Raw genomic sequence first — 27,558 nt, 5'->3', positions numbered from 1 at the left:
ATTGTCGTCTAAAATTTGATTTGTTGAAATTCTTTGCACTTGATATTTTGTTATTAAGTGGAGAATATAAAACTAAAAAATATATATTGTAATTGTATTTCAGTATCCACACCAAGTTCAGAAAGCACTGATGCACCTGTACCAAAGTCAACAACCCCTGCTACGACCATAATATCAAATTTAAAAACTTCTCATACTGGTCAAACAACAACTCCATACATAAAGAAACCGTCCAAGCATACAACCGTACATCAAACGCATTTCTCAACAACTTCGTCCCATACCGAGAAGAATACGCCATCTACATCATATTCAACGTCGAGTAAGCATATGACGAAGAAGAAAACTACTACAGATGCAAAGAAAACTACTTTGAATAAACATGATAGTAAGACAACAGATCATAGCACTACACCTTATATTATTCAAGTAACAAAGAAGACCTTTACCACCAAAAAGAATAAAGCGACAAAATCTGAAGCTGATAAATCTGATTACATAAGTAAGGGGGCACAGGCAGGCATCGGTATAACTGTCGCTTTGTTAGGTGTAGGGCTTGTGGTAGCTGTTCTGTTTATAATGAAGAAGAAAATAAGCACGATAGATCAAGGAATTAAATTAAATAAAAATGAAATTCAATTGGAAAGCAAATATACGAAGACGGAAACTTACATAAATGGTGACACAAAAAATGTTATAGAAAATGGCGTTAGTCAAGCAAATAATCAAACTGCATGGACATCAACTGAACCATAATGTAAGCAGTGAGGGAATAGATCAAATACAGTGTGATTAACTTGAAATCCGTCCATTTTTTATGAAACAAAGTGAGCATAATAAACAGACAGACAGTGTAGAATACATTTAACAATGACGTGTTATAGTGTTTGATACGTAATACTATATAAATTGTAAATGAGATGCTATTACAATCTACCATTTTCAAAAATCGCCAGTTACTTAGAATATATAAATTTAAAACACAAATAATCTAATAGATGCACGTTAATTTTGCTGATTATATTCTGATAAACTGACCAGACAGAGTACAGAAAACATACACATTTTGGAATTTTTTGTTGCAATACAAGTGCGTCTTTATTCCTAAATAGTATTGTCTCGGTTTAATAAATCTGATGTTAATCCTATTGTTTACAAGTCAAGTTGGACCCCAGCCACAACTATCAGGTCAGTGGTTAACGATCTTTTCGTGTTTCAGTTTTTAAGTAATTTGATACACCTGTAGATCGTCTGTCATTGTTGAATTAGAACATCGACAAAAACTGGAGGAATCTCAAACGCTCCGGAAGGGTTACCAGATTCAGCTTCACATGTGACTGCAACGTCATCACAACCTTTACACTATTCCTCCAATTTTTTGTGTAAATTCAAACGTCTAAACCAGAGTTAACATCTTTAATGGGCGTGAATGATACCAAGATATTTCTAACATGTCTATTTATTTTTTTCAACTATGTAGTCCGCATTTTGTATGTTGTAAAAAAAGTGGTCCACAAATGTTATTTTAGTCAGGATGTACATATATTTATTGCTACACTGCTTTGTTGATTATTGAGTTCCTACAGTTCATATCTCGTTTTGTTTTGTTTTGTTTTGTATTTTGATTTGCTTTAACTCATATATATATATATTTTGTGTATTGTCTTAAATGTTATCTGCTATTTTGTTAATTTTGCGTAATTAAAACTTTTTTTTATCGACAAATGGGATTATGTATCGTCTTTTGAAATAATCTATACAGAAATACTTTCAGTATAGCTAAAAGAATTAAGACGTTATTCCTTCATTTTCTTGAAGTTTTTTTTTGGCCCTGACATAATTTTTCATATATGTAAATTTAGGAGAAACGGTAAATTTGGAAGATTTGAACTGAACTGTTTTGCTTGTTCTGGTTGGATAAAGTAAATGTTGTTTATATTTATAAACCTGAATAATGATCTGCAAAACAACAAATTTAACATAAGTACAAAGAAAGTTTGTAACTAAAAACAGACAAAATGTTACTAAGCACGTAAATTTCTTAGTTTCATTTCAACTGGTTCAAAGGCTTATGTTGAAATAAAGTACACTATGAAAGTTTTGAAATTCAAAATTATTCTATTTTGAAAACGGACCTAGAAAGAAATGAAATCGGTAAGCATGTCTTTGACTATTTCAATGGTCTTCTAACTTTTGTTGCTTTTATAACTTATACTCCATATACGATTTTGGCGACTTGTATACCCGTTTTGGTGTCTAATAGAAAAACAAAAGATATGGGGTATTCATCCATGACACAAAATCAGTGCATGCACAACGAAAAAAAGACACAAAAAGGAAAGAAAAGCGCAAAGATATATATAAAAATAAAGTATAATTTACTTATCAAGGCTCTGACTTTTCCTCATGAAGTTAAAAATGAAAATCGCTACGAACGTAGCCAATAAATTATATCATCATATAATATATATATATTAAAATTCAAGAGTCTATCTAAAAATGAGGGTACTTTCTCTAAAAATGAGGGTACTTTTTATATGGCCTTCCAAATACCGTTTCGATCACTAACATCACCGAAGAGACATTTATTGTCGAAATCCGGATCTGGAGTACTAAATAAATATTGACACTGTATGTTTGTGGCATAACATCGTGGCCACAAGTTAAATTTTTTTCTGTTTAGTATTAAATTTATATTAAGATCCATTTTGTTACATCTTGTGATCAATGTTATTTGGCAATCGCCAATGGCAGTCAGCAGGGTTAAAGAACATCAGTTGTTCGACCTGCTAGTCAAATGCGTTTTGTTTAAATATACTTTTTCACTTTTTTTGGTCTTTTAGAAAATGTTGTTTGTGCTGTTTTTAAACCCTTCTACAACGAAATTTGTTTTACATGCACACGTATAAAAATTTCGGTTTTTATCCAACACAATCATAGGTTTTAACGTAGTTTTCAATTTAGACTCGTATATGAAAGCGCTAGACAATGCTGCTTTTAAAACTCTTTTTGTGTATTTAATTTTTAATATATATATATATATATACTGAATCTATAATTTAGAACAAAGCATAGTTTTTTAGGATAAAGAATATACACGAATGTTATCGATTAATACAAAAGATATCGTTTTAAATCTATCACAAAAAACAACAATAAAACCTGACAAAAAAAGGAACACGAAGACTACGAGTGTAGGCAGCTATCTACAACGTAATAATGTCATACTAAAACAGCAGCTTTCACTTGTTAGCCAATATAACGACGGCTAAAGCCAGAAAAGTGCTTCGACCCGACCTTTTCGAATTCATAAAATCGATTAAATGTTTTACCCGGTTTGTTGGCGTAAAAGTAATAATCTCTATGATATAATGAGCTGCTTATTTCTTTTGCAAACTAAGAGAATAATAGCTAAATAATAATCGAAACTTTCAAAATATTTAAAAGACAAATTAAAACTGGATAAATCACATGAACTCTATAAAAATAGAAGTGATCTGACAGGCTAAGCGTCTCCTGTTTTAATGAGAATACGACATGTGAAAATGTCACTATAAGGAATATAACACAATTACTAATATTGCAAATTATACTGACCGGGTGCTTTAGGATATAAAACTTCTAAAACTTGTTTCTAGTGAGCTGAGATATATAAATCGTATTGCACAACCAATGCATGAAGGTGAATGTGTTTATTTTGGTGTGTCATTCTCATATAGATCTGCTTTAGCAAGAGTTTTTTTATAAGGAGATCAATCCTACTAATAAAATCTGTATAGTGAAAAGATGCACGACCGTAACGTTTCAATTGTGATACAATGAAGCAGAGGACCTTTTTACATTGGAGCTTAAACAACATTTAGATCAAATTTTGATTTAGTTTTGTTTCCCAATATGTTTGTTTTGCTTTTTTGAAGTTGGTTTACTTTTTTAAATTGTTATTTGGATGGAGAGTTGTCTCATTGCCACTCACACCACATCTTCTTATATCTATATACATCTGTAACATGTGTAATAGACGTTTATAGAGGATTTCCTTATTTTATATTAAGCATTGAGTAATGATTTGTTATAATGTACAATTCATAATCAAGGGAGAAGTTGATTGAAGAGCAGTTGTACAAATAATTATAAACATTATCTCTAAATAATTGTTATCAACATCATTACGGATTTATCTTCGATTTGTACTAGTAGCCTTATTGTATTTGTCCGTATTGAGAGCAATGGACAGGATAATTCTAGTTAACTTTGGACTTATTGTTATTGTTACAGGTGAAGCTACATTTTTGTATTTTTATCCCAAAGCTGTTTTCAAGATCACATGACTATACAACAAAGAGAAATGTCAACACAAATGCTTATAGATTTACAATACAAATAGAAATCATTTATAATTTAATTTAATTAAAGTACAAATCATGGTCAATAAATCAGTTTTGATAATTAAGAAAGGGCGAGTACACCAGTTTAAATTATGGCCTTTAATATTTTTATAAAACTTCGTCAATTAACCATGAGTTCTCAGTAGAATTTAAGTATTGTATTCTTTGCGTACCGGGAAGGATCCGACGAGAAAGAGACGGATGATACTAAGAGGACATTAAAACTTATCAGTATGAAAGATACTAACAAATCATTTGCTAGAAAAGCCAAAAAGACAAACAAGTAGACAGAACACTACATATAAAAAAATAAATACTGACCAGCACGAAACCTAACTTATTTACTATGTAAACCAAACTTCTTCTTCTTTACTATGTAAACCAAACTTCTTTACTATGTAAACAACTTGTTATACCGCGAACAGTTTTGCAGAAGACCTCATATCTAAATTCTGAAGTATTTCAAAACAATTGAAACAAATTCTTGTTTTACTAATAAATCATGAATTCCGGTATAATTTATATATTGGGCTATTGAAATGAAAATCCTTCACATTTTATGGTAATAGTTATGCAATAAAGGAGAAAAAATTAACTCAAAAATTTTGTAAATGATTAAGTTGCGTCACTGAACTTGGGCAAAGAGAGAGACGAAAACCACTAGTTTCATTTTCAAATATGTAATACCGGCATATGTAATGTATTAGATCATCATTGATTTTTTTTTCGTAAAGTTGGGTCATCTCCATTATTAAGTGACATGAAAGTATTAAAGTGTTATCAATAAATAGTGTCCTGTTATATTTATCTACATGGATCAATTAAATTGTTATCAAGAGATATGGAATTTATCAGTCCAAATAGTAATGAAAGATAAATCTTGATTTTTGAAGACGAACTTGCACTTTGATTGACTTCTAACATAAGGAGGGACATGAAATGACAAAATAAGTCAATATATGTATATTGTCAGTGCCGGGTTCGGTGTCTAAAGGGACCGTATCTCAGTGTACTTTAAGTTGGGAAAGATACATAGGACGATTTGTACGGTGATATCCATCCCATACGCAAACAGATATAGACCTTAACCATGTCATGATATTTTTCCAAATATTCTATTGACACCTGTACTAATCCTAATCTTACTGTGAGAACAAAGTTTGTTTTCTTTTTTAATTTGAGTTAAATTAATTCGGATAAGCGATAAATGTCATACCCCCATCCCAGACTATTTTAACGCAATGCGTTAAACTACCAATTTAGTTTAAAAATATTTCAGAACACCATATGCTAACAATTACGAAGTGCATGGCCACGAATACTATATTCGAAGGAATTACGTTATTGTCAGTCTGAGATTGGGCCATATATTTCGTTATAGATTTCTAGTTTCGGTTTGATTTCAGTGGTTAAAATCATTACAAGTGTTCCTCTTTGGTATCTTTTACCTCTCTCTTATCAAAATAACTTCAATTTATTATTTCCTCTTAGGTCTGATCTTCAAATACATTTATTTTATTCCAAATGCCTTCGCTTATTTTTATTTTAAGTATTTGTTTGCTTGAAGTGTTTTCAGAGAGAACTAAAGCAACAATAGATTGTAATTTCGATAATGATTTGTGTGAATGGCATAATAAGGCAGACAGTTGTTTCAATTGGACGATTGGTAACGGCAAAACAGGGGATAAAACATCTGGTCCGATAGCAGACCATACCACTGGGTGTAAGTATATTTTATTGTTGATTTATTAATATTTGATTATCAAAAGGGAGATAAATAAATGATTATCATAGTTGACACACATATTGATGCAATTACTCTTATTTAAAAACGTAACAAAATAATTTTTACTTTTTTTAAGGTGCGTATGACTTAGGGAAGGGGTGCATTTGTGAGTTATATATAACATAGTGTGAAGCATTCAGTTATATGTTTTAAGCAAATACTTGTGTGATCAAACAAATTGACGGAATAAAATAAATATAGATTATATTTAAAAAAAAAGCATCAACTCATACATCTTAATTTCTTTATAGTATTTTGTCACTTACAGATTTCGACAAATAAACCATGTTTTCAATTTTATAAATAGAAAAAAATATAATTAAAGACATTTAAATATCAGGATTATAATAAGTATCATTGATATATTATGTTTGGCAAAATCTTTTGGGTTTTTAACCTGTAATGTTCTTCAACTTCGAACTCTATTTTGACGTTTTTCTTTTTTGATTCTAGCAACACTGTTAAATATTTTGTAGACAAAAGACGCGAATGGCGAACAAAATTATAACTAGAAACCTTTTATGAGTTTTTGCCTAATACTTTGTAGCGTCTAATGGTTCATATGCTTTGATCTATGGTCGCCGTTCACACAACTCCTCTTGTTCAGCAGTGATACAGAGCCCTAGCTTCCATGTGACTGAAAACAACATCCTTTCTTTTTGGTATCATATGAATGGAAATGGGATCGGAAGCTTGAATGTTTACTTAATCAGTAAACACACTCGCCAGAGAATATGGCAAAAAAATGGACGACAGAGTCCAAACTGGCTACTTGCAAACATACATGTAAGCCCTGGGGAATCTAAGGTAAGATATAACTGATATCATAATGTAACACGCTAAGTTATAAAATATGAATATATCAGAAATATTTAGAATATTTAAGAATGCATTAAAAATGAAAAAAAAAAAAATTGCGCGATAGTGTCGAATTAGAGTGATTAAAAATGAAAAAAAAAAAAAATTGCGCGATAGTGTCGAATTAGAGTGATTAAAATGTTATTGCCAAAAGAATTCACTACAAATCCAAATGTTGATAAATTTCATGCTTTGTTTAACTCAGACAATTATAATGTAATATTCAAAGCTGCAAAATTTTGTAAAATCATACTTTCTTTAGTAAAATGATTGAAGTTACTGTTTATATAATATGTTCGTCTTCCATATATTTGGAAATGTATATCATGTATATATGTTAACTTGTTCATTTAATCAACCTATTTTGTTATATTGTGTTAAATTGTATTCAATTGTATTTGTTCACATACCCTGGTTAAGGGTCTTGAGAAATAAAAACTTGAAACTTGAAACTTGAAACTTGTAAAATATTAATTGGAGGAGGATAATTTAACGTGGATCAAAATGCTATTGTAATATGATACCACATGTATCAAAACCTATGGATTTGTATTGTGATATTTTTTGATAATTTGCTAGGTACACAAGCGTCAAAAAAGCATCTGTTGTATGATATAAAAGTGGATCCATAACTTGTGCACTTAGATATAAATTCGAAAGATTTTTTTATTAATTAAGTGAATATGAAAGTTCGTCGAATCTAAATTAACAATGTTTGTGAATGATATGTTATTCTCATAAGAGAACAAACAATTTTACAAATGGTTCTCAAAACAATTCGTATGTAAATTTTGACATTATATTTCATGACTAAAATAGGGACAAGGTATTGCTGAGTTTTAAGTCCTTTATATAGCTTGCTATTTTGTTTTTACGCTTTTCAGTTTTGCTGAAATTTGTTAGTCTTTTCATAGCTCTTCGTTTTGTCATGATTTGTGCGGTCTCCCCTTGATTAGGGACTTTCCTTTTGAAATTTTAATTAGTTCAGTATTGTTGTGACTTTACTTTCGACTTATATGTTGGTGATAATCTTCCCCTGATAACATCTGTCTTTTTTCAAAGCAACTTCTGTCACTCCCACCTGTCAACCCAAAAACAAATCAGAAAAGATTTTTTTCAAACAGATTGAATGAATATTTCTTAAATTGGATTTAAGATCAGAGATATTCGTTCCAAATATGCTGACCTCAGCATTTTTAGAAGGATATAGTTATCAAAGGTACCAGAATTATAATTTAGTACGCCAGACGCGCGTTTCGTCTACATAAGAGTCATCAGTGACGCTCATATCAAAATATTTATAAAGTTGAAGAGCATTGAGGATCCAAAATTCCAAAAAAGTTGTGCCAAATACAGCTAAGGTAATCTATGCCTGGGATAAGAATTTCCTTTGTTTTTAGAAAATTCAAAGTATTATACCCGGAGGACGACAAAAAGTATATACAAGTAATAATTAGTAAGAAGGCCATCATATATAAACAACAAATACATAATAAATTTACAATTTGTGATTTTCTGTATGTAACGAAACACTTATATCTTAACATGAGACACGTACTATTGTGTCACCTACTTTCCCCCTTTACTACCGAGCAATTACAATAGGTTTAATAGTATCAGTAACAGTATTTGCAGATTAAATGATCATCCGATAATGCTATCAACAGTATGTTATCACGATTATTCACTATGACCTGGTCAGTGTGAAAAAGGCTAAACTGTCCTTATCAAACACATTAAACAGTTAAAGTACCCATAGTAATTCATTCAAGTTTGACTTTTACGTCTTTAAGTATACTAGTTCCGGTCTTGCTTTCAAATTAACATATTTATGAAATTCACAATCGACATTGAGGTTTCAAGTTAAAAAATAGCAAGTGAAGTAAAAAATAAATTTCAGTCTTCTAAATTTTTTTATATCATAAATATTAAGGACCTGTTTATCGCAAATTCGGCCAAAATTTGAATGGCTATTAATATCAACGTGAAGTATAATTTAAATGAAAGTTTTGTAATGAACTGCTCAGCAAGATGTTGGTCAGACATACAGCTTTCTAATCTTTGTATATGATAAAGTATGATTTCAAATAGTTTGAATTAATCTAAATAAGACCAATGCTCAATTGTCTGAAATATAGCAATATATTGGCTTATTTGTAGATAGAAATCGAGGCAACAGCGAAATATCATTTTGGGAGCGATCTGGCAGTAGACGATATAACATTTAGGAAAGGTAAAAAATATGAAAAATGGAATAAATATTATTTCGAATAAATCTGATGGAGACGAAAAATTAGAATACATACGACGAACAAACACGACATAACCACTGCAAAATAAAACGATAACAAACAATTCTTGTTGTAGAAACGCTGCATTGATATATAATACTAATCAATACACTTAAGGCAACAGTAGTATACCGTTGTTCGAAATTCATAAATCGATTGAGAGAAAACAAATCCGAGTTACAAACTAAAACTGAAGGAAACGCATCAAATATAAGAGAACTGCGACACAACAGAAATACACTAACCTTTTAAAACTAGTGTTAATAGTTATCAAAGGTACCAGGATTATAATTTCGTACGCCAGACGCGCGTTTCGTCTTCATAAGACTCATCAGTGACGCTCATATCAAAATGTTCATAAAGCCAAACAAGTACAAAGTTGAAGAGCATTGAGGATCCAAAATTCAAAAAGGTTGTGCCAAATACGGTTAAGGTAATCTATACCTGGGATAAGAAAATCCTTAGTTTTTCGAAAAATTCAAAGATTTGTAACAGGAAATTTGTTAAAATGACCACATTATTGATATTCATGTCAACGCCGAAGTGTTGACTACTGGGTTGGTGATACCCTCGGGGAAGAAACGTCCACCAGCAGTGGCGTCGACTCTCAGGTGCTCTGTAAGGGTGAATGGTCATAACCAACATCTTTCATGTGGCATTCCAATATTTTTAATCATATTATGTGTTGGAGGGTATTAATATTTTCGTTTCTTTACAGATCCACACCGACGCCATATCTCGCAACTGATATATATTTTATTAAATCATGAACGATTAAGGAAATGTTTTTTTAATTGGTTAACGTCTATTCTGCAGCACCTCCATCTTTACCACGGACAACAACCACCCTATCACCAACAACCATTCAAATAGCTGCACTTCCAATAAATTGCAATTTCGAAGATGGATTGTGTGGATTTAGAACTGATAACAGTAATTTTTCCTCGGCATCATGGACACGAAAAAGCGGAACAGAATCCCTTGGGAAATTTACGTTTTTACATGGTGACAATACCACAGGCTCAGGTAACTATATATATTTTATCTTTCATTTACCGAATATCCATCTATATGAACTTGTTTCGTACGATACTGTGTTATTGCAGTCTAAAACAAATTTCATCTTTTAAAAGATTCATTTACACTGAACAAAACATATATTTTGACATCATGTAAAGTAAACAAAATACATTTACAAGGATTGTCCTTTGATAATAAAGAAGTTATTAACTCATCCAGATTGATCTTAGATAGAATTGGGTATTATCTTTAGGTTCGTTTTTGTTATATACATTTTCAACTATTTCAGTTCTTATAAATCCCTTGCTCTCAAATAAAACTTTTTTTGGTCGTTTTTGATGAATGTCAATCTAGAAAAGTGCTTGGAATGAACGGACGAAAAATATTTATAAGTACATTTAGAGCATTGTATTCATTTTTATAAAGTCAACCTATTTATTTCGTTCGGCCGATGGAATTTAAATAAACAATTGGCGTTCTTATGGAAATGAAACGAGATCCTGTTCTTGTTGATCTACTCCTCTTGTGTTTTTGCCTGTATCTTTTTTTTTATCAAATCGTTTGACTTCCAAACGGTACTCATGGATTTTTAATCACTATTGATATCTGCATTAACCCTTTAAAAATACTTATCGAACGAATTTTTAGAAATTCGATGTTTGATTAAAAGTTATCGAAACTAGTTTCAGTCAATTAATTGGCGCCAAAAATATAAGATAAATTGATGTTCTCGTATTTACATCTGAAATACATTAATACATTATGTGATTATATACAACTGTTTATGTCTAAATTTTCAATGCATTTTATGTTATGCTTAAATAGATATAGGAAGATGTGGTGTGAGTGCCAATGAGACAACATCCAAATAACAATTTATAAAAGTAAACCATTATAAAATTCATTTAAGGAAGTTCGCTGCTACGTTTCAAAATAAATAACTTTCCATAAAACTAGTATATATTGATAGAGAACTAATTTAGGAATCAAGAAAGCTAAAACATTAAAGGGGTCAATGTGCTTGTTTTCAAGATGTTCTGATAACACGATAACATCTCTGAGATTTTTTTTTACCACTGACTGTAATTATTTAGAAAAAAAAGTTTTATGTTTTTTTTTTTTATTATTAAAAAACCGTTGTATGAAGCTTCTATAAACTTGATTTATGCATACATAGACGGAAACAGAACAGTACTGTAAATTCATAATTTTTTAACAGACCCACTTTGTTTTTATTAGTACGCTCATATTTTGTTTAAATCTTCCCTCTAGTTACAGTATTAATAGTAAAATTTGGAAATGTTCAATTCACACATTCTGATATACAGAAAATTCAAAATCCGCCTCTGTCCTTATCAAACACGAAGTAATCGTAACACTACCAACACAAAAATCATTCCATTGCACTAAACTGATATCAATTCACTGTTTTAATAATTACACCAAAGGCATGAGTACATTGTAATACCCAATATGTTTGTTTTAAGGGTGTTATATTCGGGAGACAATGTATTCTTGTGATGAAACCTCAAAGGTAGCTTCCAAAAATACGTGACACACATTTTACTGATCTTAATAAATCTTCCTCTTCAATATTGAAATAATATTCCTCTATTTTTCTTTTTGCATGTTAACAACATAGTATAATTCTCTATTATAATGTTGTAGGTTCATATTTGTCACTGACTATTGATTACAAGAGGGCTTTGATAGCGGACAGAGCTAGTTTGTATATACCTGCAATACTTAGTCAGAAAATGGTTTGTCTGACTTTTGCCTATAGTCTTCCTAGCCACACGAGTGGCGTTATACAGATATTTCAGACGGGTACCACATCTGGTAATGCTACACTTATGAAACAAATGTCGGGCTACCATGGACTTCACTGGAAGTCAACTTTTGTCCAATTTTTACCGTCATTTGAACCAATGAAGGTATGAAAAACCCAAACATATATTCACATATGGATCATTATAATGATAATTATGTTTTTATTACAATTATTTTCAATAATTTTACTAGAAGAATTAGTAGAAGTAGTAGTAGTATTCTCATTTTTAATTATGATTATGATTGTTTTTGTTATTTTGATTATTTTGATTATAATTATCACTATCATTTCAAAGAAGAATTTCCAATGTTGAAAATACAGAACAAACTTAAGATATTTAGATATATTTAAAATCAGATTATGGAGCTTTATGATCAAATGGACAATTTGAATGTTCTTTATAGGTTGTCATAGAAGGCTATTATTCAGGAGAACCAGGTTGCGTGGTCACTTTAGATGATATTCACTTAGTTGAGGGAGTATGTAAGTACAATATTTGAATTTCAGATATTTTAAAAGTGTCTTATACGCATAACGTCATTAAGGAAAGGTACTATAAACTATTTGTTAAGAGTTTTAAGTATAGTATAGTTATTCCTTTGTATTTAAGATCGTGCATATATTGTGATGATAATGTACAAACGTGAAATGCATATATGTATATTGTTTGTTATGTTCCATAGATTCAACCACGATAAGGCGTCTCTTTGTAATTGTCTGTTTGTTTTTTCATCATAAGATGTCTTTCGGTAAATCACCATTCGTATATAGAGTGGGGTGCTCATATTCGCCACATCTTTCCATGTTTTCTAAAGTTTATGTTCAGGTCTAAATGTTTTTGAAGTATATTGATATTTCTATATGAAGATAACTTCAAATGCAAAATATTTTTAAGCTTGAAAACGTATTTGTATGAAAATAATCATCTGAAAAGTTAGATTAAAGGGTGTTTTGTCAATGAGGGACACATATTCGCCGTTGTTACACATATATTTAAAACCAAATAACTGCAGCTTTAAACACTATTTATCAAATCAATTTCGTTATAGATGAATAGCAGACATTTCAAATGTGTAAAGAACTGAACTTTAGGGCATTCAGTCAAAGAATCACTTAGAAATACTTCTTTGAAATCGTGTTTTTTTATTCAGGAAATTTGCCGAAAATCGTTGTCCGTTTTTCGGTCCTTTTTGGTAGGTGCCGCAATTTTGTTTCAGTTTAAAAAATAATCAAATTTGTTATAAAAATTTGATTTACCGGTATATTTCTTCCATTTCAGCCATCCTTTGTAGTTTTTACACCTCAAAATCATAAAACGGCGAAATTGTGTACCCGGCGAATATGTGCGCCCCACTCTACCCCTTATGATATCGAAAGAACAAGTAATATTTGCAGTTTCAAAGTGAACAGTTAGTTTAGTTATTTAGCCAAGTTTTTTTTAAAGAAACAGGAACATTTTTTTCAAATTTTCTTTAACAAATAAATGTGTTTTTTATTCTGTGTTTCATTGTGTCATATACATGATTGAGTAGAACGTGTATTTCTATAGCTGGTAATATTTAAATGGACATCGTATTCTCATATTTGGAAACTATAGTTTGTCGAAAAACCTACAGTATTAAATTGCATGCTTTATCCACAGTATACCTAGTAACCATGATTCTCTCATAAATTTTATGATGTTATAATATTATGATACTAAACACATAACGGGAGGGATACATTGAATACATAATATTTCAATCAGTTTCATTGAGGTTTGGAGTTGGCATGTCAGTTACTGCTATGAGTCCTTTGTTAATTTATGTATCATTGTAATTAAGGTCTTTCCTTTCTTAAATGGAAAGACCTTACTGTATTTCGTTTGTTTATTATTAGGTCTTTCCACTTTTCTGTGGAAAGACCTATTGTTTTTCTTCTGATTATTTTTTTTTTCTTCCGCCTAATTTTGTTCTTGCGATAAACATTTGTATCGCAATATGTCGCTTAGATATTTGGTATATGATATCGAACAGTTTATGCACTTTTGAAATTTACCCTGCGTAAACGAATACTTTTCTTTGTAGGAGTTATCTCCCCAAACACTGTTTTCCTTGTTAGCGCATCTCCTTCGCAACCGTAAAAGATTATGACAAATTTATTTTACAAAATTGCTCGTTATATCCTTCGCATGATTTGTCCTATTTTGACCGAAGCGATATGACCGCTCCATATGAGAGTTATTTCCCCTTATGCATCAGATATAAGTGATATGAATTTCTATCTTATAAATCATAAGTGATAGAGACCTAGGATCTTTTGATTTGAGGTCCTTGGTCCCAAAAAATGAAAATTAGGTCAAGGTCAAAGGTCAAGGTCATATTCTAATATTTGAATTTGGCTTATTTTCACTTATATCCAAAGACTGTATAAGATATCAACAAATTATTTTTACTAAATTGTTAGTTGCGACATGTCGTAAGATGTAAATTTTGATTGCAAGCGTACGTTGAATGTAAAAGGGAGTTTTCTCCCCTCTTGTATTTAAAAATACGCGTTTGGTGATATAACTCATTAATTAAATATAATAAAGACCTATGGTCTTTTGATTTGAGGTCCTTGGTTTATGACCTTGAAACTGATCTCAAGGTCATAGCTTAATTTGACGTTCTAGATTTTGACCTTTGCTTTTATTCTATATGTATACATGATAAAGATATACAACTTTTAGAAAAAGATATCAAACCATTTAACCTTGTAAAAAACAACCGGAAGTGACCTTTTGTAAACCGGAAATAGCTATTTTTTTGTACTTTTTAATATAAAAGTATATAGAACCAGATATTTTTGGAATCAGTGTCAAGTAAATATTCAAATATAATCGGAAGTAACATTTTTCAAACCGGAAGTAACAAACTATCTCCCTTATTTAAAAAAAATGTATGGAAACAATATATTTTTGGAATCAGCTTACTAGGAGCTATCATTTGACGATTGAAATGACATTTTAAACTTAGTTTCACAACTTTTCATATCAAAATACATTGTTTTGATGGAAAGACCTTCAATTGTTCTCTGAACAATTGGTTTTTAATTATTATTCTTTTTCTTCCGCCGTTTTTCAAAGTTAATCGTCGTTAAAAGTACGCAAGATATCAAAATGATCTTTGGTACCAAGTATCGGGTTAATAAAAGCTATCTTGTATTAGGGGCACCGAAGTGTACTATAAATTATTTTAACCGAATCGATCCGGTGACTTATTATAGAAGTTATTTCCCCTTGAATATTTTAAATTTCGGTATGCATATAAATCTCAGGAACCGTAAGTTGTTAAGACTGCGGGTCTTCAGATTTGAGTTCATTGGACCAAAACTTGAAAATATAGGTCAAGGTCAAAGGTCAAGGTCATATTTTAGATTTTTAAAAGTTTTTCATTTCCCTATAATTCTTGAACGGTTATAGATACAAAAAAATTAAGCAGTGAAAAATGCTTGGTACTTCAAGGGGCAACTTTTTTACATTATCACTTTATTGATTTTACCATCATGTAAGGGACATAACTCCCATTGATGGTTTTTAAAAAGCCATTTTTAGGCAAAACTCTTAAACAAAAGGTCCTTGACCCATACGGTCTTTTGCAATGACCTTGTGGAGCAATGACCTTGACGAAGGTAACAAGGTCAAAGGTCAAGGTCATCTAATTATGTGTTTTTTGGCACTATTTAAACAGTTTCATGCGTGTTTGAATTCCAACCAACCAATCAATCAATCAATCAATCAATCAATCAATCAATTAATCAATCAATCAATGCACGTTTCCGTTTCATGTGTTTAATACGGGATCCAAGGTCTCTTTTTTTCGCTTGTTTTAGTTGACCCTTTCCAACGTGTTTAACCAATCAACGTGTTTAACCAACATGTTTAACAGACGTGTTTAACCGACCAACCAACCAACCAATCAATCAATCAATCAAGCAATCAATCGATCGATCAATTAGTGCATGTTTCCGTTTCATGTGTTAAATACGGGATCCAAGATGTTTTTTTCGCTTGCTTTAATTGAGCCTATCCAACGTGTTTAACCAACGTGTTTTACCAACATGTTTAACCAACGTGTTTTACCAACATGTTTAACCAACGTGTTTTACCAACCAACCAACCAACCAAGCAATCAATCAATGCATGTTTCCGTTTCATGTGTTAAATACGGGATCCAAGATGGTTTTTTTCGCTTGTTTAAATTGAGCCTATCCAACGTGTTTAACCAGCCAACGTGTTTAACCAATATGTTTAACCAACATGTTTAACCAACGTGTTTAACCAACCAACCAATCAATCAATGCATGTTTCCGTTTCATGTGTTGTATACGGGATCCAAGTTTTTTTCCGCGCTTGTTTTAATTGCGCCTGTCCAACGTGTTTAACCAACCAATATGTTTAACCAATCAACATGTTTAACCAACCAACGCGTTAAACCAACTAACCAACTAATCAATCAATCAATGCATGTTTCCGTTTCATGTGTTTCATACGGGATCCAAGGTTTTTTTTTTTAGCTTGTTTTAATTGAGTCTATTAAATGTGTTTAACCAACCAACGTGTTTAATCAACATGTTTAACCAACGTGTTTAACCAACATGTTTAACCAACGTACCAACCAACCAGTCAATCAATGCATGTTTCCGTTTCATGTGTTTAATACGGAAACTTATGTCTCTTTTTTGTCGTTTGTTTAAATTAACCATATCCAACGTGTTTAACCAACCAATGTGTTTAAGCAACGTGTTTAAACAACCAATCAATCAATCCATTCCATTAATTAATGCATGTTTCCGTTTCATGTGTTTAATACGGAATCCAAGGTCCCTTTTTTTTGCCTGTTTCAAGAGACCCAATATCAATAACCCAAAATAATAATAAACCAATATCAATAACCCAAAATAATAATAAACCAATCAACCAACCAACTAATCAATAAATTTATCAATCAATATATATGATATATTTATTTATGACAGTATAATTAAAAGAAAATGGAAGGAAAGACCTATCAATTATTCAAGAAGAATTGAACTTTAATTTTGCTTTGTTTCTTTTGTTACTTTTTCTGACATCATATATTTTTTAGTCTGTGTTTCATTGTATCATATACATGAGTAGAACGTGCATTTCTATAGTTGGTAATATTTAAACGGACATCGTATTCTCATATTTGAAAACTAACGTTCGTTGTAAAACCTACAGTATTAAAGTGCATGTGTTATCCACAGTAAAATAATTAACCATGATTCTCTCATATATTTTATGATGTTATGATACTTAATCCCTAGCGGGGGGATATGATGAATAAATCATCTTTCTATCAGTTTAGTTGAAGTCTGGAGTTGGCAAGTTAGTTACTGCTAGTAGTCCTTTGTTAATTTATGTATCATTGTCATTTTGCTTAGTTTCTGTTGTTACCTTTTCTGACATCAGGCACGGACTTGTAAATATTTAGTCATTGATTTAAAGGATTCGTATATGAATTGTAGCTGAAATTTTTGTCATGTTTTTAAAAAAAAAATCATATATGCAATATCGCCATTTAATCATTTGCATATATTTTACATGAAATAGTTTCAGTATATTTAGGGATAATACTGAAATATCATACACATGCAATAAAATTATCGTTTAGGTGAAGGACAAAAAAACAAAAGTACAACAAGAGCAGCGACTTCCACTAGACTGACAACAATAACTTCACCTGCAATAGTCTTCAACAAAACGTCGTCCTGTCCATCAGAATATTCTGGTTTATTAAGCGCATTATCATGTGACTTTACAAGTGATTTTTGTAATTATACTACGGTAGATTCTCCTGTGCATTGGCAGAGGAAAAAAGGGGCAGGTGGGAGTAGGTGGGTAGCAAAAATTCCAGAAAGAATAAATACATTATCAGGTACTTAACTATTATTATATCAAAAGCTATAGATACAATTTTTTATGGTACTTTACGTCCCCCACTTATTAAGAATTTATTTCAGGGGAATTAATAAAGTCGTAAAAACAATTCCTTTTGATGTCAATTATTTAAAGATATGATTGTCAACAAATTGGAATTAGTGTTTGAAATAAAATACATATTTCTTGTTTTGAAATTTTGAATATTTTGCCAAAATTACGGTACATCTTCTAATAGGAAAAAATTGACCAGAAACAGTTTTAGTTGATGAAAGTATTTGTATGTTTTGTTTTGGTGGAACACAAAAGATATCTAGCAAAGCTATTGGTCTTGATTGTTTCTGGTGTAGTTTATTTCATACGCACTTGTACAGAACGCTAAAATTAGTCTAGTAACTACAAATAGTAAGTTGTGTCGATGAATTGACATCATCTTTTCCTTACAAACTTAACCTCAAAATGCTAGACATAAAACAAGTGCACAGTATACCGTGTTTAATTGCACAATACATATAAACTAAATAAGGACGAATCCAATTCAATTTGTAAGATATTAGTTCATTCCTCAGATGAATATACAAATCCATATAAAATGAAACAATTGAAATAATACTTTACTACCATATTCCATAATAATAAGGTAAAATACTGCGATGTTTTTATTTCATTCTAACTAATAACTAGCGCCTAATTATATGTGTAATTGGATATTTTAAAAGTATTTAAATTTGAATAGATAAATGTGTTATACTCTAATCAAATCATTTCAAAAGCCACTTGATTTTCGATGTTAAAGAGCAGAATCGAACAGTTGTGCCATACAAAATACGGACGCTATGTATTTTCAATTTTGAATCATACATTCATACTTATTTTGTACCAGTTTTATATACAGAGTTTTAACATTTTATTTTATTGTGTATGTTAGTTCAATGTAAGTTGTAGGAAATTAAAAAAATAATGTATCGTTGTAATGATTTAAAAAAAAAAAACATGTTTTGTAACTTTCTAGGTTATTATCTTATATTGAATATATCGACATACCTAGTACGACATGGTGAAGGGATACTCAAAACCCCAGAAATAAATCTCACCTCAGTATGTTTGGAATTTTCGTACAGTTTGCCAGGAGCAACTTCAGGTATCAACGTTGAAATAGAAACTTCTGGGGGACAAGTTGAGACAATCTGGCAGAAAACTGGAATGATTAACTATGGTAAATGGAATACAAAGTCATTGGTTATCAATCGCAATGACAGATACAAGGCGAGTAACTGCGAACTATTCTGTTTTATGAAGTGAGATGGTACTGATATTTTACAGCACATATTGGTTTATTTTCCTATGGATACATAAGTCATAGTTTTGTCAGGCTATTTGGACGATCTGTTTTTTTTTATTATTTGTTTTCGTTTCAAAAGTTAGTTGTTAATGATTTTTGTTGTCTTTTAAACTGTCGTAACATTTATTTTTTTTTGGAAATTTCTGTTAACGTTCCCTGTCGTTTTGAATTCAGAAGAAACACTATTGGTATAACAAATTATCACTAAAAAAAATTACATTATAAGGACGAATTGTCAATAATAGTAATTCAATTAAAATATAATCGTAAACTTGTTTATTTGCATATGCAATTTGCCAAGTAGCTTTTCAACTCGTTGATGACGTTTGTAATTAGATTCAAAATGATTGTACTGTTTTTTTAAATCTGCAAATTTTAATATGTAAATAGGTATATATGCAGACTGTGTCCTCTTCCAGAGATAGCACCACCCTTATATAAGGATTTTTGCAAAAAACAGTTATAATTTTCCATGCAAATATATCTTTATACAAGATTGTTGTAAAACATTTTCTTTAGTATATATCTTTTGTAACAAATTTTACTCTTCGCCTTTTTTTTTTAGATTTTATTTTCAGCATACAAAAACTCATCAATTTCTTACGTTGGCATTGATGACATCAACATTTATGGAAAATCAGAATGTAAGTCGAAACAAGTAGAGAACAAGTATTTATTATTGAATGGTTTAAGACCATATATGTTCGATATCTTTTTTGGAGATTGTAATAGTATAATTATTTCGTTACACATATGTGAAATTAAGAGACATAAGCAAAACATGCTACGCATGAGGTATAAGTTAACCACATGTTTTATGCAGCAGTCCTGTCAAACCGTAGTATTCATCTTCCATGATGTATCCATTCGTAATTGAATTGATTGTTAGCAGATATCTGTAACATGCTCTTAGATAGAAAATACAAATTCCTGGCTGAATGTTTCGGATTGACATCATAACATTCAAAGATCAGTTCGCTTTCAAATAATTTTTTTACTAACATTTTAAAGATACAATACGTCAAGAGCCTTTTACAAGAATGTGTGTACCGTATATATATTCTGTGAAGTATGAAGTATTAATCTAATGTCTCAAAGTATGATCATAATCTCGGTTTTGTGTATGCTGTAAAAACAATCTTGAGAGCAGTTTATACTAATGAAATGATTTTAAACACTCTTAAATTGATCAGATTTATAGATGCATTCTAGGTGGGTTTTTTTTTTGTCAAATTGTGACACTGCTTTACTGTGTAGTTTTGAACAAAGAAAAAATCATTTGACCATGCTAATGAAGCTTACATTAACACACAAATCAACATAGCAATACTTTTGATAGACAGAAAGTTCCAACCACGAGTGCTGTATTAAACCTCTGTAAACTACACTTTATTTGCCTGGTTTAATACATACTCTATGAGTACGAAAAAAATAAGACATACTAAGAAAATGGGATACACAACACTACCAAATTAAAATAATTGAGTCTATGATAACACAGAAACCGACAGTGCACTTACACGGGTGTTACAATGACCTGACTAACTTTCACCATATGTACTGAATTTATGTTGTGAATTACTGTACTGCACATCTAATGTAGAAAGCCTGAAAATGTGACAATTCTGGATTCTATCGTATTAGCGAAACTGTTTACCAAGCTTATTGGTGTCTTTGTTGAAATGGAAAATGAATCTCTGCTTATGTGGCAAAAGCATTCGAATCTCTTACGATTCTACTCAAGTCATAGACGACCATATCTAGATTTGCTCATCTTGATAGACTTTTCCATTTTCAATGCTCTTCAACTTTGTTATTGAGGTTTCCTTTCAACTGTTCTATTGCCACTTACGAGTCTTAACAAAACAAAAAGCATACTTAATAACATGCCTTGTAATTTTGATAAACTCTATTCTTGGATTTTCTGACAGATAAAAAGTTATATGTCGGTGATTGTTCTCTTGATGTAATTTTTTCAAAAAAGATACTTATAAAAAAGAAGATGTGGTATGATTGCCAATGAGACAACTGTCCACAAGAGACCAAAATGACACAGACATTAACAACTATGGGTCACCGTACGACCTTCAACAATGAACAAAGCCCATACCGCATAGTCAGCTATAAAAGGCCCCGACATGACAATGCAAAACAATTCAAACGAGAACACGAACGGCTTGATTTGAATAAACAAAAATGAACTGTATTTGTAATTCAAATTTAATATGACGATTGTCGTTTACATGCAGCGATTGGATATTTAGCTTATTATTATTTCATTCAGTGAAAGCAGAATGGAGGAGTTGAGTACCCAAAAAACGAATTTACTCTATCACATGTGCATTTTAATTTCCGTAACAGGTGCTCATGGTTATAGAAGAGGGACGAAAGATAACAAAGGGACAGTCAAACTCATAAATCTAAAACAAACTGACAACGCCATGGCTAAAAATGAAAAAGACAAACAGAAAAACAATAGTACACATGGCACAACATAGAAAACTAAAGAATAAACAACACGAACCCCACCAAAAACTAGGGGTGATCTCAGGTGCTCCGGAAGGGTAAGCAGATCCTGCTCCACATGTGGCACCCGTCTTGTTGCTTATGTGATTACAAATCCGGTAAATAGTCTAATTCGGTTGGTCACATTCATGAAAGGGAAGGGGATTGTAGTTACGACGTAAGAAACATATCCGATATCATTTGTGAAACGTTCCATAACGGTCAACCAACTCGTGATGGCGTCCGTAAAATTTACGAAGGGATGATTTCAACTTCACCATTTGGAACTCTTGGTTTAATAGCTTCCTTGTGAGCAGTAACCCTCTATCAAGAAAATCATGATAGGAAATGCAAGCACGGGAATATCGTATCAATTGGAAGATATATACCCCGTATGCAGGTGCTGCTGGAATGTTGCTACTTTGAAATGGAAAGTTCACAATTGGAAAGCTGAGATCATCTCTTTTGTCGTAAAGTTTTGTTTTCAAACGACCCTCATTGTCAATTTCTAGATGTAAGTCAAGATATGAAGCCGACTTAACTGTATCTGTAGTATCCTTTATCTCCAATTCGATGGGATAGATGCGTTCCACATAGTCACCAAATTTTGAATTGTTTAGTGAAAGAACGTCATCTATATAGCGGAAAGTAGAGTTAAAGGATATTGCTAACTTCTTATCTTTCTTACTAAGAAGTTCCTGCATGAAGTCAGCCTCATAATAATAAAGAAACAAGTCGGCAAGTAGAGGGGCACAGTTTGTTCCCATTGGGATGTCGACAGTCTGTTGAAAAACACGTCCTCTGAACGTTACAAATATGTTGTCAATCAAGAAATCAAGCATCTTGATAATATCGGTTTCAGAGGATTTTTTGTTTGAATCAGAGTGATTCTTTACAAAGTATGATTTATCCCTCCCTAAGACAAGATACTTGTATCTACGTTGGCCATTCTTTTTTATGAAGCAAAGTAATACCAACTCTTTCAATTTGTCTTTTAGTTTGGAATGTGGAATACTTGTGTAAAGAGTAGAAAAGTCAAATGTTTTAATACTGTTACAAGATGAAAGAGAGTTATATTGTATGTACTCTAAAAGATCTTTGGAATTTTTAAGTATCCACATCTGATTCACGCCACCTCTAGAATAGGCAGTTTCACAATAACTTTGAAGCCCGTCTTTGATTGCTGATAAAATAGATGTTAATAATTTAGAAAGAGGTTTCGTGGAGCACTTGGAAGACCCAGCAATATACCGTTGTTTGTAAGGACACTTATGTAGTTTAGGTATCCAATACAGTGATGGAAGATCCAGTTCTTCATCTTTGGTTGAAATACCAAAGGAACAAAGAACAGACCTATGATTATCCAGGATTTCCTCTTTGGTAAGTGTCGTGAGGGTATATGTTGAGTTTCCAAGTGAATTGTCTATACCTAATTCGTTTATCAAGCAATTAATGTAGTGACTTTTACAAATAAAAACGATGTTATTTGGGGCTTTGTCTGCGGGGACAACAACATATTTATCATGGAGGTCGGATAAGTCTTTAGCAACATTTGGGTCTTTAAAGATTGACGTAGCATAGACTTTGGACACATTTTATTTTTTTCCCGTCCGGTCAAATCTGATTGTCTGCGTATTATTTAAATTCTTAAATGATATAAATGCAATCGTTTACGTTTTTATTTGTTTTGTTCGAGTAAACGGTTATATCGCAAAAAAATGAAAACATGAAATACTTATTGGCATTTTAGTAGCTTTCAGTAATTGTGTGTACTCTCAAATCTGTAGAATGTCATTTTAGTTGTTTTTAGTTAAGTTGTTTCAACCTGATGAGTTTTGCTTTTTTTGTCTATTTGTTTGTTCGTATGTTGTACTGTTATGGTAGTTGTTATTCATTCGTTTGACAGTTTGAGCTTTTGATTTTGCAATTTGATTAGGGACTTTCCTTTTTGATATTTTTATAATTTTACATTTTACACAACTGTCTTATGTTGGGTAGGGTTTGGAAACAGGTAAGATCCATAAACCAGCCGAATTTCTAATGTATGAGTCTGTAATTCAATGAGTGTCGTGTTTTGCTGTTTATATTGATTGCTTTAAGTTGATAATGTATTACATAGATCAAGCCGTTAGTTTTTCGTTTCAATTTTTACGCGATGGTTTCTCCAGACCTGAAATCAGCATTTTGGGTTGACATTATTATTCATATGGATCAAGTGTTAACATAACTTTCATTTTTTTTAAATACTAAGGATGTTCAACCAAAGAAAATTATTACATTAGCTGTATTTGGCAAAATTTTAGGAAGTTTGGGTCCTCAATGCTCTTCAGCATCGTACTTTATTAGGCCTTTTCACTTTTTTTATTCGTTCGTCATTTGATTCATGTAGAGGAAACGCGCGTTTGAGTTACAAAGTATGAAGACTGGTTTCTATGACGAGATGATTTTTTGTTAAAAAATTACCTATTTCAGCATCCACATCCAGTTCTGTTGGCGTTACTGCATTTGTTACAAATCTTTCTTCACCTACAACCAAAGTTACAAGTTGGATAACGACACCAAGATTAAAAACTTCTATTACTCAAGCCACAAAACTGAATACAGAAAAATCGACCGAACAGATGCCGAATCAAACAACTGTACAGCAAACGCATATATCGCCAAATTGGAATCTTACTGGGACACATACTTCGTCTAATCAACATCAACTTTCATCAACCGCTCCAGTGTCAACCCAAAGTAAGAAATTTAAAACCAGATATTGAAAAAAACTTTTTTTATAAACATGGCATGGTTAAAATGTATTATTAGCAAGTCACCAAAAACATAAATTTCCGATTAAAGCAATAAAATATGATGCTACTAGTTAAAACACATAGTTCAAGGAATATATTCCATATGCATTAAAATGATACTTTAAGTATGTTTATTACTTGTGTATGTTATCTAATTAATGACAAAACACATATTTTTAATTATATAACGAATAAAAAATCAGTTTCAATACAAATCGCGTTATTCATACAAAACGTCAAACTGTACACAAGTCAGCTGCTAGTAACACATGCATATACATGTTATAATAGGACTACAGTGAAACAGGAATATTAAATGTTAATCTAGAGAATTATTGTTTAGGGGTTTCGTAAAAGTTTACTGTGGAGTATTGTCTGTCTTCTTTTTCTTTTTCTTTTGACAATGGTGTTGTTTGTCCATCTCCGAAGTAACATTTCTCTTACAATGTTCGAGCTTTTTCACTCTGTATCATGTTTGTATTATTCAAATGTTTAGTTAGCAGCATGTTTTATAATTAAATATTACAAAGTAACACGAAAAATCAATGTATATAGTTGTCGATTTCTGTGCCATTTGGTCCCTTGTGGAGAGTTGTCTCATTGGTAATCATACCACATCTTGGTATTTTAACAATAAAGGAACGTTTAAATCGAAAATCACGAAATTTAAAACCTCATTTATATATCAACAATGAAACATGTATACTGACATGTAGATAAGATGCAGTTATTAAAAAGACAAGCTCTTTCTCCTACATAATTCAAATAAGCAAATTCAGAATCGTAAAAGACAAAAGCAATCTAATTATAATAAGTCGTTGAAACGCGTTATTTATCTGCTCTATCAGAAAAATATTCGTTTTCTGTTTGGTCTTCTGTAAGTCTTAATAGTTTTTCTAAGTGATTTGATGCATCATTATTGGCCCGATCACTACCGATTAATGTTCTTTTTTATGTTTGATAAGAATGTTCTTTTTAGGAATTTGTTATATTAACACTGAACGCTTAGCAACCAACATTCAATTGATCGATATATTAACTACATTACAACTGAATATTTTACAGTCATAATGATAATTTAAAACTTAAAGTATGAACATTCATCTTATTTCAGTTATAACATCAAGTTCTGTTAGCTCTTCTGCATTTGTAACAAAGTCTACAACTCTTAAAGCCATGATGACATCAAGATTCAAAATTCTCAATACTGATCACACAACAGAAGCGAGAACAGAAATATCAACCAAAGATATGTCAAAACAGACAACTGTACAGTCGACACATATGTCACCAAAGTGGAACTTCACCAATAAATTTTCTGCATCCAGCGAACATTCAATTTCACCGTTAACCTTATTTACACTGTCAACCAAAACTATACCAATACAGACAACCGTTCAACAAACACATATGTCAGCAAATTGGAACTTCACCAATAAACCTTCTACATCAACTGAACATTCAATGTCACCGTCAACATTATTTACAATATCAAGTAAACCTGTGACGAAGAAGAAACCTACACTAGAATTAAAGAAAACTACTCACTTAAAATTTGATATTAAATCTACGAATCAACGATCTACATCAAATATAAAACAAGTTACAAAGAAGACACCGAGTACCAAAAATATTAAAGCAACAAAAGCGGACGCCAGCAAATCTAAACACCTAAGTAAAGGAGCACAGGCAGGCATTGGGGTGACTGTATCTGTTGTAGGGATAGGGCTTGTATTGACTTTTATATTCCTAATGAAAAAAAAATTTAAAACAATTGGTATAAATGATAAAACAAATCAAAAGAATGTCAACAAAAGTAACAATGACAAACAAACAGTTATGTTGGATATGAATGTACTACCAAAAGGTCGTATTGGTCATATTGAAAACATGCACTAACGTGTGGTGCCTTAGCAACCTTGTAAGATTCATAGAACAAATACAATAATTGTGAAATCCGTCCAAAAGTTGTTTTGTTATTTACCACGTGGACATGAGGTTGATACTGAAATAGTAATGTTTATTCTTCGAGTGTAGTGCAATCTACCATGACGTTTTCAAAAGAAGCATATACCGACTGAGGATGTACTGATCGCAAAAATCGTGTTCATATATGATGCTTAAAGGAGAAATATTGATATATGACGTTCGTTATGTATATATAAGAAGTATAATATTTTTAAGGAATTTCTATTAAAATTTAAAACATATTTTAAGCCTAATGGTTGGTTTATGTACACGTGTAACGTGTATAAAATTCTGAAAAATTTAACCATTATATCAGTGTTTAATTTTGAATGTATGCTGCAATTGATAATGAGACATTTGTTCACAGAACTAACAGGATGCGTAAATCTACAAAAATCAAACTTTAAAAAATACGAAAAATACATTTTCGCAAGGTTAGCATTAAAATTGTCATTGTTAACTGACCTGTTAAAAACGATGGCTAATGGCTAAAGTCCAGAAGATGAAATAACATGCAAACACGCACAGCGTTCGTATCTTTCATAAATTAAGATATTCAGTAAACTTATAAAGTTAAATGTGTTTTGATCTGAGTGTCACTGATGAGTCTTATGTAGACCAAACGTGCGTCTGGCGTATTAAATTATAATCCTTGTACCTGTGATAACTATTTGGGCTTAAAATGATACCTACATGGCTCGATATATATATATATATATATTTCCTTTCAGACGACTTTGTTGGAATCCTTATATCTAAGACCGTGAAAAAAAAGTCGCTTGTCAGTTGAGACATGACATAGACACATACAACCCTGATATCATGTGTCAGGAGATCATCCCTAGATTTGAAGA

At 31.4% G+C, this 27,558-nt stretch overlaps 2 protein-coding genes and 1 long non-coding RNA gene across 4 annotated transcripts in view; all 3 read left to right on the top strand.

Moving 5' to 3' along the window:
* Window positions 1-1,580, top strand: part of LOC139520603 (MAM and LDL-receptor class A domain-containing protein 1-like) — a 45,316-nt gene extending 43,736 nt beyond the window's left edge. For both annotated transcript variants that reach the window (XM_071313420.1, XM_071313421.1), the window contains one exon: window positions 104-1,580. In XM_071313420.1, coding sequence (XP_071169521.1) covers window positions 104-756 — 653 coding nt within the window. In that variant the 3' untranslated portion in view covers window positions 757-1,580. The remainder of the gene's footprint in view (window positions 1-103) is intronic.
* Window positions 1,581-4,193: 2,613 nt separating this feature from the next.
* Window positions 4,194-6,967, top strand: LOC139520602 (uncharacterized). The gene is made up of 3 exons (XR_011663930.1): window positions 4,194-4,275; window positions 5,953-6,108; window positions 6,719-6,967. It is a non-coding gene; the product is annotated as an uncharacterized lncRNA (long non-coding RNA).
* Window positions 6,968-8,683: 1,716 nt separating this feature from the next.
* On the top strand, window positions 8,684-26,914 carry LOC139521549 (mucin-4-like). The gene is made up of 10 exons (XM_071315024.1): window positions 8,684-8,695; window positions 9,190-9,262; window positions 10,137-10,346; window positions 12,009-12,274; window positions 12,576-12,654; window positions 17,829-18,092; window positions 19,107-19,360; window positions 20,002-20,080; window positions 24,414-24,680; window positions 25,851-26,914. The coding sequence occupies exons 1-10, from the start codon at window positions 8,684-8,686 to the stop codon at window positions 26,633-26,635; spliced, it is 2,289 nt and encodes a 762-aa protein (XP_071171125.1). The 3' UTR covers window positions 26,636-26,914.
* Window positions 26,915-27,558: the final 644 nt, after the last annotated feature.

The sequence above is a fragment of the Mytilus edulis genome, chromosome 4, assembly GCF_963676685.1.
Source record: "Mytilus edulis chromosome 4, xbMytEdul2.2, whole genome shotgun sequence".
In the NCBI taxonomy this organism is placed as follows: Eukaryota; Metazoa; Mollusca; class Bivalvia; order Mytilida; family Mytilidae; genus Mytilus; species Mytilus edulis.
This window is presented reverse-complemented; position numbering and strand designations above follow the sequence as displayed.

Bases quoted from the DNA above. Each gene is read 5' to 3' on its own strand.
- LOC139521549 (XM_071315024.1), top strand. The intron at 12,275-12,575 runs GTATGAAAAACC...TGTTCTTTATAG, and splicing joins CGTCATTTGAACCAATGAAG to GTTGTCATAGAAGGCTATTA. The intron at 20,081-24,413 runs GTAAGTCGAAAC...TACCTATTTCAG, and splicing joins CATTTATGGAAAATCAGAAT to CATCCACATCCAGTTCTGTT.